We start from the raw sequence: 18,184 nt of genomic DNA, 5'->3' as shown, positions 1-18,184 counted from the left end.
TGCTCCCGGCCGCCAAGGAGAGAAACACAGCTGTGTCTTTTTTTCTTTATTCTGACACGAGCGATGTCAGAATAGAAAAAAAAAAAGAATTGTCCCATAGAAAAGCATTGGGACATTACTATTGGCTATTTCAATTTGCAATAGCCAATAGTAAAGTAGCATTGTACCGCCCTCTGCTGCAGTTCCCCATCAGGTCCATCAGCAGAGGGTGGGTACAATGCTATTTTACTATTGGCTATTGCAAATTGAAATAGCCAATAGTAATGTCCCAATGCTTTTCTATGGGAAAATGTGTTTGTTTATTTTTTTTCTCTATTCTGAGATCGCTCGTGTCGGAATAAGGAAAAAAAGACACAGCAGTGCGTCTCTCCTTGGCGGCTGGGAGAGGGAGGCTCCCAGAGCTCCCGGGAGAGTTTTTTTTTTTTACAGCAGCAGAGCCGCCGGACAATAGGAAACTATTGGGCGGAGCTAGCCGTCACTGCTAGCTCCGCACAATCGTTTTCTATTTACTTTTTTTTTACTTTTTTCACTCTTTTTCTGTTCTGCTCGGTACCTCTGAGGGCCGGCCCGAAGCCACTCAAACCAAGCCAATGTACGGCTGAAATCAGCCGTACCAGCCTGAAGTGAATAGCCGAACAGTGTTCGGCTCACTTCACTTCAGATCGGTCATTCAATCGGCTGCCCTCGGCAGCTTCGTGAATAGACCCCTAAATCTGCAAGCAGGGGGCAACACAAATGTGAGTAACCCATACAGACTATACTGTTTACCAATAATGATGCAGTATAATGCGCTTTACCACGCCATAGTGCAACATATTGTATACTGTATATATTCTGAGCACAGGGTCACTTTAACTAGGGGTAATGCAGTTTCTGTTGCATCAAAGGACTTTCTTTAAATAGATTAATTGAGTTTTTATCTATTAGGGCAGCACAGTGGCTTAGTGGTTAGCACTTCCAATTTACAGCACTGGAGGTCCCTGGTTCAAATCCCAACCAGGACACTATCGACAAAGAGTTTGCATGATCTCCCTGTGCTTGCATGTGTTTCCTCCAGTTTCCTCCCACACTGCAAAGACATGCTGGAAGGTTAATTGGCTCCTGTCTAAATTGACTATGTATGTATGTGAGATAGGGACCTTAGATTGAGAGCAGGGACTGATGTGAATATGCAGCTATGTAAAGTGCTGTGTAAGTTGTTGGTGCTATATAAATGCCAATAATAAATATTGATGTTCATATATTTGAAAAGTTGTGAATAAGACAGTCACCAAACATTCAATGCAAGTGTATCTTTCTGGTACATGTGTTTGAAATTACAGCGATTGATTCACCTGCTGTGAATGGTGAATTTCATATTCATGGTTTTATAACTATGCACCTTAAAAGGAGAACTATGAGGTGAGTGCTTTTCACTCACCTCATAGTTCTAGCCGACCTGTGACAATGAGACTGTCACAGGTCGGCTCCGTAGATCGGGAGGTGAGCGAACACATACTGGCGTTCGCTCCCCTCTCGATCCTGTCATGGCTCTCTGCCGTGACAGGGGAGGGGCTGGATTCCCCCCTCCCCGCTCCGATCCGCCAGCGCTGACTGGCGGAACGGACGGGGGAGGGGGGCGGATACAGCTGGCTCTGCCTCTATATAGGCAGAGCCAGCTGTCAGTCACGCAGCTGGGCGGATCCCGGCACAATTGTCAGGATCCGCTTCAGCGTCTTAGTATACCGCGAGCAGCAGCTTGCGGTATACTGCGGCGTCTCAGTATACCGCGAGCTATAGCTCGCGGTATACTGAGCCTAGGGTGACGGGAGGACGCTAGTTTGTGTCCTCCCGTTACCCTAAGGAGAACTATGGGGAAAAGCCTTAACCCCATAGTTCTCCTTTAAAAGGGTATCTATGGTCAAAAACTGAAAATAAATATGTATTTCTATGTTGAATTTCACACTCCTAACAACCATATCCATCTAGAAGTTTATAAACTTATTGAAGATGCCCATAGGATGTACTTCCTCAGTGCACTGACACGATTTCAATTAGCCCTGTGAATATGCACTTTTGTGTGACAACTCTCACAGAGCCTTCCCTCTGAGCTTCAACTCAGCATCTGAACAATGTAACATTATCATTGCTTGCTGGAAGCAATGCATGATGGGATATGTTGTCTTGAGAAATGGAGATTGCGTCACATCAAGCAGCAGGGAAAGAGATGCAGGAAGTTGGTGATAGTGATGGGCAGACGGAAGGCAGCACTCACGACATAAAAATTTATTTTTTTCCAGTAGCCTTTGATTGTATTATCAAAAACAACTCTACTATGTATTCCTATTACAAGGCTGATTTTATAACATGATAGCATATGACAGGTGTAGCCAAACTCCGGCTCTCCAGCTGTGGTGAAACTACAAATCCCATTAGGCATTGCAAGATTCTGACAGCCTCAGGCATGACTCCCAAAGGCAGAGGCATGATGGGATTTTTAGGTAAACCCCAGCTGCAGGGTCAAAGTTTGGCTACCCCCAAAGCTTTTAAAGGAGGTAAAATTTGGCAAAACTTTTTTTTTAAATGTTTTGAATAGTAGGGAGCATGTTTGTTTTGCAGAGCAGAAGAATACTTTTGAAATCAGATGAATTGCTATAGATCAGGATAAACTATTTTTATTATAACAGAGTCCATATGTACTCTAAAGTTGGTAAAATAAGAATCAGAAACCATACAATGTTGTGATACCATTTATTACTTGTTATCTTATACACCTACTGTTAGATATGGATCACAGCGGCACTCTAGAACGAATGCTAATTGACAAGCCATCTAGGTCATCATGAAAAGTCCCTGGTTATCATACACAGTATGATCTACTTAATCGATGGTGCATGCTGAACAAGCACCACTAACCCTCTGGCTGACCAAGATGCGATCAACGCTCCGGGTTGCTTCATCATCTCTCGCCCATCCATCAGGATGTACTAAATGTCTTGTCAAACATTAATAGTTACATGTCATATACAGCAATGAACTTGGTATTCCACAGGAACATGTTCTTCATTTACAAAAACATTTTTTTTGTATATTTTAACACAAAACATCTGCACACAGAACTTACAATACAAGACAGTGCTAATGATTATTTGTGCAGCTATTAGATTAATAAATATCGGGTGAATCAGGACAGTTAATCTGACATGTAGAAAAAGCTTGACATAAAGATATAAAACATGTAATATTTAAAGATTGCATTCACCCAAATCTGATACTTTGTTTTTGGGTTAAGGTATATCAGAAAAATGGATCACTCACTTGCAATGTTCAGGGATTTCAGCAGTAAGACAGAGTGCATCTATCTGCCTAATTCATAGCTATTATGCTGAACCTCTCTTATTTTATAAGGTGATTCAGGCAAAAGAAGGAATACACACTCAGACGAAGTGGTAGTGGGGACCCAGCAGGGAAAAATCCATAAGGAAACCTTGCTGCTGCTGGAGTCTGAAAGGGCTATAAGATACCTTTGAGTGAATTGGGCCACCCACTTTCTTCTATGTTGCAAGTTCATCCCTTTCATTACTGACATATATAGATAACACAAGCTCTGTGGCTGATAAAGTGCAGGAAATGCCCCAACTTCATCTAATTAAAAAAGGAAAACTGTATAACATGGTCTGGTCAAAGACAGCAGAGAGCATAAATCGAACACCTGAAGATGTTTCATTTCCAGATTTGTCCATCAATGAGTAGAGAGGGGCAGAGGAGACCTCAAACACCCCCTCATCTCATGTGAAGCCATTGCAATCAATAATAAAATAGTATACTATTCACTATTTCTTCCAATAGCTGCAGCTGTTTTGGAGTCCCATGAGTCATTGCAATTCTCTGACAGCCATGACTATCAGAGGCATGATGGGAGCTGGAGTGCCAAGGTTGCCCATCCCGAACTACAGAGTTATTTCCAGCCAAAACAGCAAATCATCTCACCCATGTTGCCACGTTGATGAGCAATTCCAGACAATAAATGAAAGCAGTTAGTGAGCTGCCAGTGCTAACCAGCAAATGCAGCCACCATGCTAATGTCAGAGAATTCCACTGCAGCCACAATACAGACAGCAGCTCACAAGATCACTGGAAGCGTATGGAGCATGTGCTGTATAGCTTTCTGTGTATCAACCACAATGAAACATTCAAGGCAAGTTTTAAGGCCCCTGGTGGCTTTAAGACCCTTTATTTTGTTTACATAAAGACTTTCTGTTTGGTAGATAAAGCAAGAAGCCTATGGTGGGTGTGTTTTGGAATTTTTTTATACTACCCTGCAAGCAGGGGTTCTCAGATCACTAGATTACTGACAAAAGGGAGTATTTTATTTGTTTATCCCCTAAACCCTGGTGATGAGATTTCTCCATTGGTGATACTGACTCTTTCATGCTGAAACCGTGTCACATCGCTATAAAATAGATGAGTAAATGCCACATCCAAATGGAACACTGTGGCACTCTTGTAATGCCTTTGGTGGGATGCAGAAACAGCAAAACTAGCTGGTGTACGTTGCCCCTAGTGAGTGATTCAAATGGAGAGCGATCGATACAAAACTTAAATATTGGTTTCTTTCAACTTAGATCTTAAATTAGCCGAAGTAGTGCCTTAAAAAAAAAAATCAACCCTCTATTAGGCCCCATTCACACCAGTTCCATTGCTATTTGTTTTTCCACAGATGTCAATGGATGCCAACGGCATGTAACCCAAAAAATGAATGGGTGTGAATGGGACCAGTTCACACGACTCTGTTCCACTGGAAAAAAAAAAGTAAAGACATGCACTCCTTTTTACCACAATGTAACGCAATGCAGTGATGTGAACTAGCCCCATTTACAACTATTCATGTTTCGGTGCCCTTGCGGTAGCACCTGTTGAAAAATGGAATGGATCAGAAGGAAATCGGAAGGTTCAATCACAAGTCAACGGACAATTACCTTCCGATGTTGGTGTGAACAGGCCCTGACAGATCACTCATATTTACACCCAAAGCAGCCTTTTTAAATAAAAAAAGTCATATTGATCCTTGACAACCATTATCTGTGGGGCAGACAGAACTTTTTCACTTCTTACTGTGCTTTGAATGGCTGTTTCAAAACACAACTATATATGATAGTCATTTGGAAAGGAGAACAATAATTTAGTCAACTGTATGATAAAAACAGCTGTCATGAGATAAATTGCACAGGATACAAGAGGCAACATTTCTAGATGTAAAGGTGATCTATATCTCCGGAGAGAAAAACATCAAAAAGAAACATTGAATATGAAGTATACAATGAGCAGTTCATATCACTGCTATAAACATGTCCTCCAGTAATTTCATGTGCTCTTAGCTAGTTGTGGTTAGCCACATTCAACTGGACATCTTCTGTAATGTTGATATAGCTTCTTCAGGCCACTATTTCCGTGCTAACGAGTAATAGGATCATACTCCAGCATTATACCACACAAATAGCACAGACACCTTAATGCAATCACCATGGAATGTGTCTTCATGTGCCATAGTTATGAACATAGTTTTAGTTTTTCTGGCATAGTTGCCATAGTTTTTCTTCTTCAAAGTAACTTTTCTCAACTGTCTATTAATGATGCTTGATAATACAAGTCCACATGAGTCCATTGTGCTCTTCAATGAATCCTTATTGGCAGTCATATTCCCCAGTTGGAGGGCCTCGGACCAGGTTGAAGTAGCCAGCAAGGGCCCCAAGGTCAATCGAGAGCGACCGCTGCCTCTTCTGAATCTCGGACTCCTCATTGGCATACAATGAAGAATCTGAAGGGAACAAAGGGCGTCATTTAGAAAAGCAAAGAACAAGAACACAAGTTCTGTAAACTGAATTAACCAATCTGGAGTCAGCGATTATTTTTCTTTTCAAGGAAATATTGATTGAAACGGGTAATGCCGATTTCTGTATCATTACTGCACCATGAACAGCTTAACTGCTGAGTAAATTTGACCCTGTTTTTCAGTTCTCTGCTTCTAACAGTTAGGTACATCTGGAAGATTTCAAGACGTAATACTTGCATGTGTTCACTGATCCTAATCAGCAAGTTCATATGCATACCCAAGCAGGTCTAAAAGCATTGGATCAATAATGGAAGAAACACAAATGCAGCCATGGCTGACCTCGACTTCTGAAAATGCTAGTTGAATGTGTGTAATGCTGATCCACTGGCTTCAGTACTACCACAATCAGTGACCTAAAACAAGCGTGCAGATCATCTCAGCTGTTGTAGTGTTTGGTTTTGGGTCACTGACTCAACATATTGAAGCCATTGGACCTGCATGGCATTTGAGAAACTAGTACATTTAGGACAGAAATGGCATCTTACACATTTCTCTGAGCAAAGGGTTGCTTAAAAGAAATATTGTCAGTTGCTACATAATATTAGCCCCAATGAACCTGAATGGAAAAAAACAACCTAGACGTGATGAAGGCAGAGGAAGCTGGGCATGTAACTTCCCTTTTCTGCTCAACACAAATTCCATTCACAGCTAAATACTTTTTCCATAATGGAAGAACAGAAAAAATAGGACTGCTGGGATAACCAATAAGAGATTGGTAAGAGTAATGGTGATGTGCACGCAAGCAGCATAGTGACCAATCAAAACTCACCGCTTAGGTGCTGCGACTTTAGTGAACTGAGACCCAGTTTGCATCTCTGAGTTCGAAATGAAGGAACCCTGTCACTAATTTAAAAAAACTGATACCAGCAGATCCCGGCAAAGCAAACAGTTAATACTTACCTGTCCGGCTGCCTGTCAATGCCAGATGTATTGAAGAAAGAATCTTGCTGAAAGATCTTGTACATTCAACACTTCTATGAGTGTCAGGTTCTATCATCCCCCATTGCACTGTTTGGTTCTACCCGTTACTGCAGGATACAGTAGTAAGGTAAGGACCAGTGGAAAGAAGCACAGAGTAGAGGGGGTACCAGGCATGTGACTACACCGGAAGTGCGCTGGATGCTGAAGCTTCTCTCTTTAACCAAGCACTGTTCACCCACACAGGTCAGGTAAGTAATAACTATTTGCCTTGCAGGGAGCTTTTTGAAAAATAGCAACAAGGTCGCTTAAAAAGGAACCTGTCAGGATTGAAATATGGGGAGCTGCCACTGCTGACTTGTCTTTAAATTTGATGTCATCATTATCCATCCTGTACTACATAGTGAGTCACTGATCGGGAACAATCATTAGCTAATGAAGTGTTGTAACACCTGAAATGCTTTCTCCTGGTCAGCGAAGGGATATAACCAAAAGAAGGGCCAGGATCACAGCCTTTGAGCCCACACTTTCATATCTGCATCAGCTAGGCAGCCCCAATAAATGTATCTCCGCTGGTTCCTTTTAAAATGCAAACATACCTGCAATGTTTTCTGGCAGCTCGAGTTCCTTTTTCATTTGCCTCTTGCGTTCCAGAAGGGCCGTGTCCAGGCTCTGGCAGCGTGGCTGGTCCTCCGGAGGAGGGTTGAGGGCCTCGTGTTTCAGAAGCTCTGCTGCAGAGGGACGCTGGCTTGGGTTCTTGTCCAATACCGAGACCAGTAAATCTTTCATGACAGGACTGCAGTCTTCTGCGATGTCTTCTAGTGGGGGTGCTTGCTTGTGTATCTATGGGGCAAAAAGGTTTATTGTTTTGGGAAACACAGTTGTTGTGGATCATCATTAGTGAATTTTATTAGGCAATAGTAAAACTCATTTTTAACATCAACTGAGGCAGCATTTCTCAACTATTGTGCAGTGGCACCCTGGGGTGTCTCCTGGCTTTCTCAGAGGTGCCTTGAAATCTTGGCATGGTAGGACTCTGATATGAAGGGTGACCAAGGACTCTGATGTAAAGGAGGGACTGAGGACTCTGATGTGAAGGGTGCCTCTGATATGAAGAGGGGACGACGACTTCTGATGTACAGGGTGGCTTTGATGTGAAGGGGAGCCCCACTTTTTAGTGTGTTTTAATAGGGTCCACCCTTAAAAGGCATCACATTTAAGACTGGGGTGCTTAGGGAATTTTTATACTTTTAAAGGGTGCTGCGACTGGAAAAAAGTTGAGAAACGCTGGGCTACACCATACAGCCAACATACATAAAAATTAAGGTTAGTGTCTCTTTAGTAAAAAAGTAAGACAACTTACAATGTAGAGGTAAGAGGGATACGATGATCGCGGGTATCGTTTCACCCAAGGTGGATTTCCAGTCTGCATGTGAATGATGGTGGCACCCATACTGTATATATCAGCCTTCGTAGAGTGTCCTCTGCACAGAACCACTTCTGGACTCATGTAGATCTGTCAGAAAGCACATAGGGAAACTGTTTATATATAAATAACCAAAACCACACCAGAAAAATACCTCAAAGCACAGAGAGCATTGCATGAGGTATGGGCTCTGTAGATTTAACACACACAATAGAAGGGTTACATTTGGCCAGAGCGGACCTTTTGGAGAAAGTAAAGTGTTTAGATTTTGAACATGGCTTGAAGGCATTTAGAACCTACCCTGCCCCCCATTCCAGGCCAACAATCCTGTGTGCCCCCCAGTCAGCTGGCTATCCTTAGTATTGCATCCCTAAAACCAGAGGTCATAGTCACACAAGGAATGTGCAGGTTGGGGATGGAGAAGATTAAGGGAGACTATCTGCCCACTCTGAAGCAGTACACCCAGAACCGATGATAAGAAAAGTTGGCGACCTCTCACTTTACACTGCAAGAATTTTGGTTCTATGCTTACAGGTGGTTTGTAAGTCCACAATACTCTAACAACCAAAATACGGAAATTGTGTAGGGCCGGCAACACTGAAGGCCCGCTGTTGGAACATTTTAGCCCCTTTTGAGTACTTTCAAGTACACGGAAGTGTGCTTATGAATCTCCAACATATCTGGGTATCTCTGTGCCACCCCTTGCAGCCTTGCTGCCCTCAGCCAGTAGTCTATGCAACATCTGGCCCCATTTCCATTAACTTGTCCAATATCTGAAAGGAAACCTGCAGACTTTCTTTCCTAGCCGTCTTTGGTTTTAATATGTTTAGGAGTCTATTTATAACCAATTTGCAGAGCCAATTGCCCTACAATTCCTACTGAACGTTTGCAAAAATTAATGTTCTTAGATATATTTTCTTTTCAGGTCGATTGTAGTATAATACTGCATTTTGGCCACAAGATGGAGCCGAGGAGCATAGGAAATAGGTATTTATGAAATGAGATGTGTGCACCTTCTGATGAGGAAGTAATATTTTAACAGCCTTCTGTTTTCATACAATAGCGTGTGCTTTTAACAATTCTCTCCTATCTGTGTTCAATAACAGATTACACTTTAGTGCTGGAAAAGGGGAAGAAACGAGCAGCCAGAAGTCCCAAACATTCCTTCTTCCCTCTTTCCACAATGTGATTAGAGCTATTATTGATATGTCCCAACTATGAATAGGCCGAGTATTCCAAGCCACAGGACAAATCACAGCTAATTACCTCAGTTCCCCTTAAGTCCTTCGGATAAAACAGGTCACCCGTCATCTGAATGCTGAGGCCAAAATCCACCAGGACGGCTTTTGTGGACATGAAGACAATGTTGCTGGCTGTAATTAAAAGAACGATAAGCAGAAGTTACACATTATACCGGAAAAACTTTGCATGGACACATCAAAATGCACAGGCTTATTCAGCATCATATAGAACCTACAACAACCAATAACACTACATTCACACTGGCCTCCTGCATTTGGGTTATTTAGGCCTCATGCACATGGGAATTAAAATATGTGCGTCCTGGAGAATTTGGAGCTCATCTCTAAAGGTCCCTGGAAGCATGTAATGCTTTGTTATGGCTGAATGCACACCTAGAACGAACACCATTCAGTCTAGCTGTGTTTTTGTTCCGTGTCCTGGGACTGCTTATCCTGGCTCTACACGCCTACACGCATGTAAACCTGGGAACATCTAAACACAGGAAAATAGTTCTTGTATAACGTCTTCTGTGCTTACTGCATTAGGCTTGTGTGCATGGGACAGACGTATAAGGCCCCGTTTACACCTAAGCATAGCATTCATTGTACGATAACACGAGCTATCGCATGATAACATGTGATTAAAACATGCTATCATTCAATGAACCTAGCGTGCATTACCATGCGCTAGGTGCTTTGCATTGTCATTAATTTCAATGCACTACTTTTGTCACTGCAATTCAACACAACGCATAGTATTGCAGTACCCACGTTGCACTGGGTTGCAGCACCTGGCATCTGGGAGGTGCTAAGCATAAGGTTTTTTAGGGCCCATTCACTCTAAGCGTATCGTTAGTTGCACAGTAGCATGAGATTAACGCACACTAATGCACAACACACCTAGCGTGCATTAATCTCATGCTACTGTGCAATTAATGCTACGCTTAGAGTGAACGAGCCCTTAACAGACTTTATGCCTCCCAAATAAAGTTCTCCTGCATGTACTTGTGTTTACATGCACTTACACGTGTTTAAGTGCGTTTACATACAGAGTATCTAATTTATCCAAAGGTACACCGATTTCATGCGCATGGGTACTTTGGGCATGCAACATAAAAATTCTGGATTTTGTTTCAACACCCGTGAAGCCCAGGTGCTGCCTACAGCTGCCCACAGACATCAATGACTGTATGTGGATATACACCAGTGCTTATGTAAACCTGCGTATAGTAAAAGGATGTATTCTTCAAACACAGAAAGCCTACACTGAGAATACATCCATACCATACGTGGGTTTACATGAGTACCAGCGGATGGACACAAACAGCCATTCATGTCTATGCACCCAGGTGCTTTAACCTTTAAAATCATTGCATTTGTTAATAATAATAAATAATAATATTATTAATTTTATTATTTATAATGATTATGATTTTATCAATAATTTTATTAATTCTAAAATCCCAACCGTTTGCACGGTGCTTTAAAAAATAAAGGGAGACAGTACAGTTATTAAACAATCCAAGAGTTAGAAGGGTCCTGCTCATAGGAGCTTACAATCAAAACTATGGATTTAGACATTTCCTGCAAACGCATAAAAACACTGAAAGTGAGAATGAGACCTTACACTCCAATTTACATCCTAGCAATGAAAGAGGACTGCTGATTGGTTGTTGGGATTTATAGCATATTATTTTGTGCTCTCTGACTTGTCACCTTAGCCCGAACACGAAGGCTTGATGCACATGGATGTGCACAGATGCACAGCGTGCAGGTCCATGCAGAAACCTGCACCTGAACTCAATGACAGGACGCAGCTACACGTCGTAATCCGTACAGGTAATTTCGAAATGTGATCAGTGGGTGGCCCTGTCGGCAAAACTACATTCCACAAAAGAAACCTTTTATTTGATTTTTGTAGAAGGAGCCGGTTTGAAAATTCTCAGGCGAAACAGTGACTGCAGCCAATCAGTCAGGGTGGTGGTGTGTAATGGGATTTCCCCATTCACGCTGTTTAATGTGGACGGGGGAATCTAGAGGTTTTTTTGTATGGCCAAACATTAAATGTGTGGCCAGCTTTGTGTCATAGAGTTCCTTGAAAAAAACAACCTAAAATGAGTAGTTTTGGTTTACTGACGTGTAACCTTAACGACATGAAGGTAACATTCATGGTGTCAAGAGAACTTTGCATAGTAAATTTCTGTGGTTCAGCTGATAGAATCATAACAGGGTCACAGGAAATAGTATGATGTTTTTTCCTGTACATAATGCTAAATTAAGAATTCATTGACACAGTACTATGCAATACGATGTGATTTCCTAGATGTCATAGGAACGAATAAGACCTGAATTTTTATATGTTCCCTAATTTGGCCATTTACATTACAATCTGTTTATACAATCTGTTTATAGAATCGCCTTTTGAGCTACCACAAACTATGTAGTGCGAGGGTTTGCCTGCAAAGAAATTGAATGAGCTGTTAAGATGGGCCCTTTTTTGGAAACCTTTGTTCATTAATAGTGAGTGTTCCCCTTCCGGCTGTTCCCAGATTATGGCAGAACTCGGAATTGCAATTACAGCACCACCTGTTGGTAAAATGTGGTATTGCGGAGTGACAATACTTGCAATCTGAATAGTTGGTCCACCAAACGCCTTTATAGAAGAGAGTTGGGGCTCTAAAAGTTACTACACATGGGTTTTAAATGAGAACTCCACTATGCACTACTGGCATCTAAAACAAGCTCCATTACATCATTAGGGAGATTTGAGGAAAACGACAGCCGATTGTGTGAAGAAAACACCTGCAGTTAAGGGGGTCCATGAGGTCAAGATAATTGTAAACAATTCTATAAATTAGGACATGTGTATGGTCTTTCCTCTTCAAATGCCATATGTGAGCTGGGACAAAACAGAACAAAAGAGCAGAGCTCTCAATTAGCAAGTTGCAGAGCAAGTGGGCAGCCACACAACATTTTTCAGGTTATCAGGTATTAGACTCCATTGAATTAATTCACTGTGCCCAATAAACTATCGGTGACACTGCAAAAGGAAAATTATGTGCAAAAATGTCACACAAAATGGCAAATTGAGCCAAATTATTTATTATGTTGCAGTGACTCCTTAGCTTATAAGGAGTCCTGCGCCACCCACTATGTGGTGCACCGATGTGCCTATTCTACACATATAAAATATAAGCAATCTTTTTAATTACATGTTGCACAAATTGCGAAATGTCACAAGAGGAATTGGCCTATTTCTGATGCACATGTCGCATTCCACAGAAACATGCATTGAGATTCATTGTTCATTCGGCAAGCTTGCATAAATGTTGCAAACTGCGCCATTTTAAAATGTAATCAGTGCCTTATTATCGTGCCCATCGCATTTAGTAATTCCAACAGCACCGGCTATCTACCTTTTATTATACAGGTATATAAAACATTTTAGCACATTTCACAATAAAGGTCAAGCAGTGGACTGAAGCGATGGCTCACTTACGTTTTATGTCATGGTGGATGACATTTTTGGAGTGTAGAAAGTCGAGCCCCTTAAGGATATGTTTCGTCACCCAAATAATTTCGAATTCGCGCAGAGGGCCGCAACTCTCCAGCTTCTCCAGGACGGAGCCTCCTTCCCCGGCCTCCATGTACAGGTGAACCATGTTGTTGCACAATACAGCTCCATATAACTCGGCGATGTTCTCATGCTGAAACTGCACCTGAAACTCCACATCGGCTGGCTTGAACTGCTCCAGGGGGATCTTTGGTAGAGATGGAGAGAGGACAGACATGAGTGGTGACAATGGCATGTGATCAGGACAGCTGGGAATTGCTCATTGCTGTATTAATCATACATCATCCACCCTGCTTTTCAGGTGTGATTTGCATCCTGCAAGGAAGACCTAGCAGGCACATATCATCCCATTGTACTCACATTCATATTACATAATACTTTACAACAACAATCATCAACAGGTGGAGATACATATAAAAGGTTTTACTCCACCACAACCATTTTATATACAACAGAATGTAACCTGCAGTAATAAGTATTATTTCTACTCATTGGCCTTTACTCAACAAGATCAATGACCAGTAATCTATTGCAGCATCTTGCTTTATCTTTCACTATCCAAATACTCTCAACCGATGAAAGATAACTCTGCTTGATGCCCATCAGCTGCACTTCATACATTCTAAACGTAGTTAGTTGAATTTAATTCGTAAATATGAATTCAAAACTAAAACTCCGGCCAACATTATTTCAGTTTTGAGTAGGGGAGAGTTGGAACCTCTAAGTCATGGGTCACCTGGGACACTATATGCATGGGGTTTGCACAGGGATGTGACTGAAAGCTCACCATACACTGCTCGAATTTCAGTTCTGCCAACTCAGAGTCCTGCTTACTTGGCCAAAATCCAAGCAGTGTGTGGCCCTGCTGGCACCACCTGCTCGACAGAAGTTGATCTTTCATTCAACTTTTGTCAAAAGAACCAGTCTGAAAATTCTTGACCAAAGAACGCCTGCATCCAATGAGATGTGAGTACTGTTCAGGTATTCAGCAACCACTGGAGCAGCCGCTGCCGAGTACAATTGACGGCAGCAGGGATTCCTCCATCCACGCTCTTTACTGTGGGTGGGGAAAGAGAAAAATTGTGTGGGCTGAACTATATATAGCAAAACTATTAAGAGCCTCCCCTGTCTCTGCTTTTTTAATCTAAAATCCTCTACTAACTGCTCTTATTACAATCATGTAGAAATTCTCAGATTTAAAACACATTAGATTTATTGCTTACAGCGGTGGCCACTGGTCCTGCATTGTACAGGATGACGTCAGCCATGGGTTGGCCACATGACAGAAGAAAAGGAGCAACTTAGTGGGACTGGTTGTCAATACTGGACCCTGTGGGGAGGAAGCCATTGTGAATGTGGATTACAGTAAACTATACTCTCTATTACAATCCCTCTAGACCAGGGGTAGACAAACTTCAGCTCTCCAGCTGTGGTGAAACTTTAAATCCCATTAGGCATTGCCAGACTCTGGCAGCCATGACTTCCAGAGGCAGACCCATGATGGGATTTAAAGTTTCACCACAGCTAGAGGGTCGAGGTTTGGCTAGCCTTGCTCTAGACTAGACAAGCAATCACATCTAAAATATACAGGGGGGCACACACGTGGCATTTATAACCAGAGTTCAGCTTTAAATCACTGTGTCAGCAGACAGTCTTGGGGGTCCCCTATGCTTCTGGGCTCCATAGCAGTGGCAAGGTCTGCTACTGCTATAATTACATGCTTGAGTTTGTATATTCTCTGTTTGCACAGGTTCCCTTCAAAATCTTTGATTTCTCTGCCGCAATCCCAAAAACACACAGGTAGGTTAACTGGCTTCTTCCCAGACAGCCCCCAATGTGGGTATGAGTATGGTAGGGACATTAGCTTGGGAGTTCCTTCAGGGGAACAGAGACTGATGTGTATGGGTCTATGTACTTGATGTACACTGAAAAGTGTTATATAACATGTAGACAATATAAATACTGTATATCTTAGGTTTTGTACACCTTCTACTTGCCCAATGATTGGACATCCAGAGGTTGTATATGGACATCAAAAAGTGTACACAGATACAGGATTAGACATCAATCATCTCATCTTTTGGTGCTTCTAAAGTAAGCTCTGCATCTTATGTGTATTTAGATTATTACCATCTTCTCACCTATTTCATGAACACTCATCCTCAGGGACATTTAATATGGCAGTACAAAGAGCAGTGGTAAGTAATAAGCATTAGTAATCTATCACATTACACCTTTCATCAGTTTAAAGCAACCACAGCTATTACAGACAATAGCCGATTGGTTTATATACATTCATTCACCTTGATCTCTGCTCTTGGCCTAACATCTGTAATAATGTGTTTATTGCATCGTGCTTGGAAAGAACTCAATATATGAGCAATCATAGGACAAGGAAGTTCATGGCAGACAAACTTCCTTCTATTGAAATGTCAATAAAACACAATATTATTTTCTTAATTGAACGAAGGGAAAGAAGACAAGGAAATACATTAAGTTACCTTGAAAACATTGATATTATCTCAGGAAACTTGAAATAATGCCTCCTTAATGCATGTAAAGCATCTGTCAACCGTCCTCTGAAAAGCGATGCAGCACTTATCACTTTTCAAGAGCCCTAAGGTCTGCCACTGTGTGAACTTCTAACGAGTTTAAAATGCATTCATTACTGGAGTTATTTATGGTGGATCATTATTGGAGCAGTGGCTACTTTATAACACACACGGACCATGGAGAACAAAAAGTAGCCACTCTCCGGAAGGAAGGACAGTGTCAGCACCAATTCAGAGATGATTTGAGGATCTGCAGCCGAGTGATACACAATAAGGTCCAATTTTGTTAATAGGGTACCTCAATGCATGTTTTAGGATTAAATTGCTGAATTCAGTGCCCCTTTAATATAGAACATCAAAGATTGATGCATCTAAATGGTTAGTATTTGCTTCATAACCCTTTTGTGTCTTCAGTAAAATCACTTCTCGAAAAAATAAAAGGCAGATGCAGTTTAGTGAAAACATGCTTGCAGCAACCTACCAGTTTACATGCCATCCTCTTTCTGGTTTCTGTGTCTTGTGCCAAGTGGACTTTCCCAAAAGCACCCCTGGGGATAAACCCTGAGCCAATACTCCTGTATGTCATCTTCCATTGAAACAGCAGCACATCAGTGTCTGTCTGGTATCGCCCATCCCTGATGGTGAGCATCTGGGGAAGAGAGATAAAATATTAATGTCTGCCTGTTACCAATTAGTCTAGTATTATATGTAACATCCATTGTGCATACTAGAGTTGTGGAAGAGACCTTATACATACAATAGATATACTGTCACCATTACATTTATAATTAAAGATGCAAAGCTAAAGAGCAACTCAAGCAACATTTTCACTGGTGTGTTTTATCAATTAAAGATCCGAACAAAGGTCAAATTCATTGAGATAATGCAGCGATACATGCTAAAACAAGAAAATGTACAGCAACAACAGTTAAAGTGACACTAAACTCAGGAGTTAAATCCTAAAATGCATTCAAGTATTTTAAGTATTAACAAAAATGTATCTTATTTGCATATCACTGTAGATCCGCAAATCATCTCTGAATTGGTGCTGACGCTGTCCTTCCTTCTGGAGGGGGGCTACATTTGTCCCCCATGGTCCCTGTGTGTGTTGTAAAGTAGTCACCGCTCCAAGCTCACTCTGTGATGTACTACAGTCTCATGTTTAGTTACTAATTTGTATTGAGATTGTAGTCCATCACGGTAGCGGGCTTGGAGCGGTGGCTACTTTACAACACACACAGGGATCGTGGGGAATAAAAGTAGCCACCCTCCAGAAGGAAGGACAGTGTCAACACCCCTTCACAGATGATTTGAGGTTCTACAGCTGAGCGATACACAAATAAGATACATTTTTGTTATTAGTTAAGGTATTTAAAAACATTTTTAAGATTTACCTCCTGAGTTTAGTGTCATTTTAAGTCATCTTCAAGGGAACCTATGGCCAGAGTAAAGGAACTAAACTATTTATCTAAACAGTCAGTAAAAACACTAATACAAGCCATCATTCTCCTCAGTAACTATTGACATTGTAGAGAAATTAATCTGCAAATTTACAACAGAGGCACTGAAATCACAACTATTTTCTATGGAGAGCAGAATCCAGCTTTCTAGAATCCAGCCTTCTAATAAAAACACACAACAGATATTTCTAAACTGTTATATACAGTCCAGTACTTAAAAACAAAAGATGCTCAAAAAGGCTTACTTTTCATTTATTCACATCCCAAGTAGGAAAGTCTTGTTAGCAGCTGCAGAGAGGAACCCTTGCTCACAGCAAGGAGCATGTTGGACCTCTGCAATGAGACCACAGCTTCCCTACAAAAACCAAGCGTCCCACCATGCAGCATGCTGGCAGGGGACAGGCATTTTTACTCAGGCTGTGGCTGCTTTGTAAAGAAAATTAATTTTCAGGCTTTTTACACCCTTTGTTATGATGCTCTGCACATGACCAAGCCATTAGTGGCTAGATTAGACACCAGGGATCCATACATTTTTTTAGTTATTTTGTTCATCTTTTCAACATGGACTGACAATTATTGGATCTTGGTCATCAACCAAAAGACTTCTGGCCCGTGCTCATGGATCCAACCCTCCTCTCCTAAGGGTAGCTCTCCAACAGCTATTTTTTGCATGCTAAACCTGGCATTGAGTGCATTGCCTGTTCAGATATTTGCTTGAGCAGAGGCACTCTGTCATAAAAATCTCTACATAGAGGAAATATGTACTGAAGAAAACAAAACAGATTGCCATTGCAGACCTCTTTCTGAAGATGCTGGTGTCTGGTATCCTCTATTTTCAATACATTGGAAGACACTGACTGGAAACAAGCATATGGAATGGCAGAATTCCTAATCCGGATTAATGTGTCAGAAAACACTGACGCTATTAAAGCAGAGGGACAGCAAAGTAAATTTGTGTTTAGCGTTCTATATGATGGGCGCTACACAGTCTAAGCCAAGTTAAGTCATAGTGAAGACAACTGGCTAAGTATTAAGTAATAGGAGAATAAACTTGCTTAGTCTCATTATGTGTGAATGATCATTTGTATTGACGCAACAAACCACCAGCAGATGAGGTGAGATAAGCAGTGTGAAGCAACAA

General features: G+C 41.5%; 1 protein-coding gene across 1 annotated transcript in view; it reads right to left on the bottom strand.

The window, feature by feature from the left end:
- Positions 1 to 5,575: 5,575 nt before the first annotated feature.
- Positions 5,576 to 18,184, bottom strand: part of MAP3K8 (mitogen-activated protein kinase kinase kinase 8) — a 29,749-nt gene continuing 17,140 nt past the window's right edge. Inside the window, exons 3-8 of the mRNA XM_018558729.1 lie at positions 16,065 to 16,232; positions 12,957 to 13,218; positions 9,483 to 9,589; positions 8,154 to 8,306; positions 7,390 to 7,633; positions 5,576 to 5,797 (exon numbers count right to left, since the gene is read on the bottom strand). Of these exons, the coding sequence (XP_018414231.1) occupies positions 5,664 to 5,797; positions 7,390 to 7,633; positions 8,154 to 8,306; positions 9,483 to 9,589; positions 12,957 to 13,218; positions 16,065 to 16,232 (1,068 nt within the window). The 3' untranslated portion in view covers positions 5,576 to 5,663. The remainder of the gene's footprint in view (positions 5,798 to 7,389; positions 7,634 to 8,153; positions 8,307 to 9,482; positions 9,590 to 12,956; positions 13,219 to 16,064; positions 16,233 to 18,184) is intronic.

This window comes from Nanorana parkeri, unplaced genomic scaffold (genome assembly GCF_000935625.1).
Source record: "Nanorana parkeri isolate BGI_ZX_2015 unplaced genomic scaffold, ASM93562v1 scaffold355, whole genome shotgun sequence".
In the NCBI taxonomy this organism is placed as follows: Eukaryota; Metazoa; Chordata; class Amphibia; order Anura; family Dicroglossidae; genus Nanorana; species Nanorana parkeri.
The sequence above is the reverse complement of the archived record's forward strand: the minus strand, read 5'-3'. Positions and strand labels throughout refer to the sequence as shown.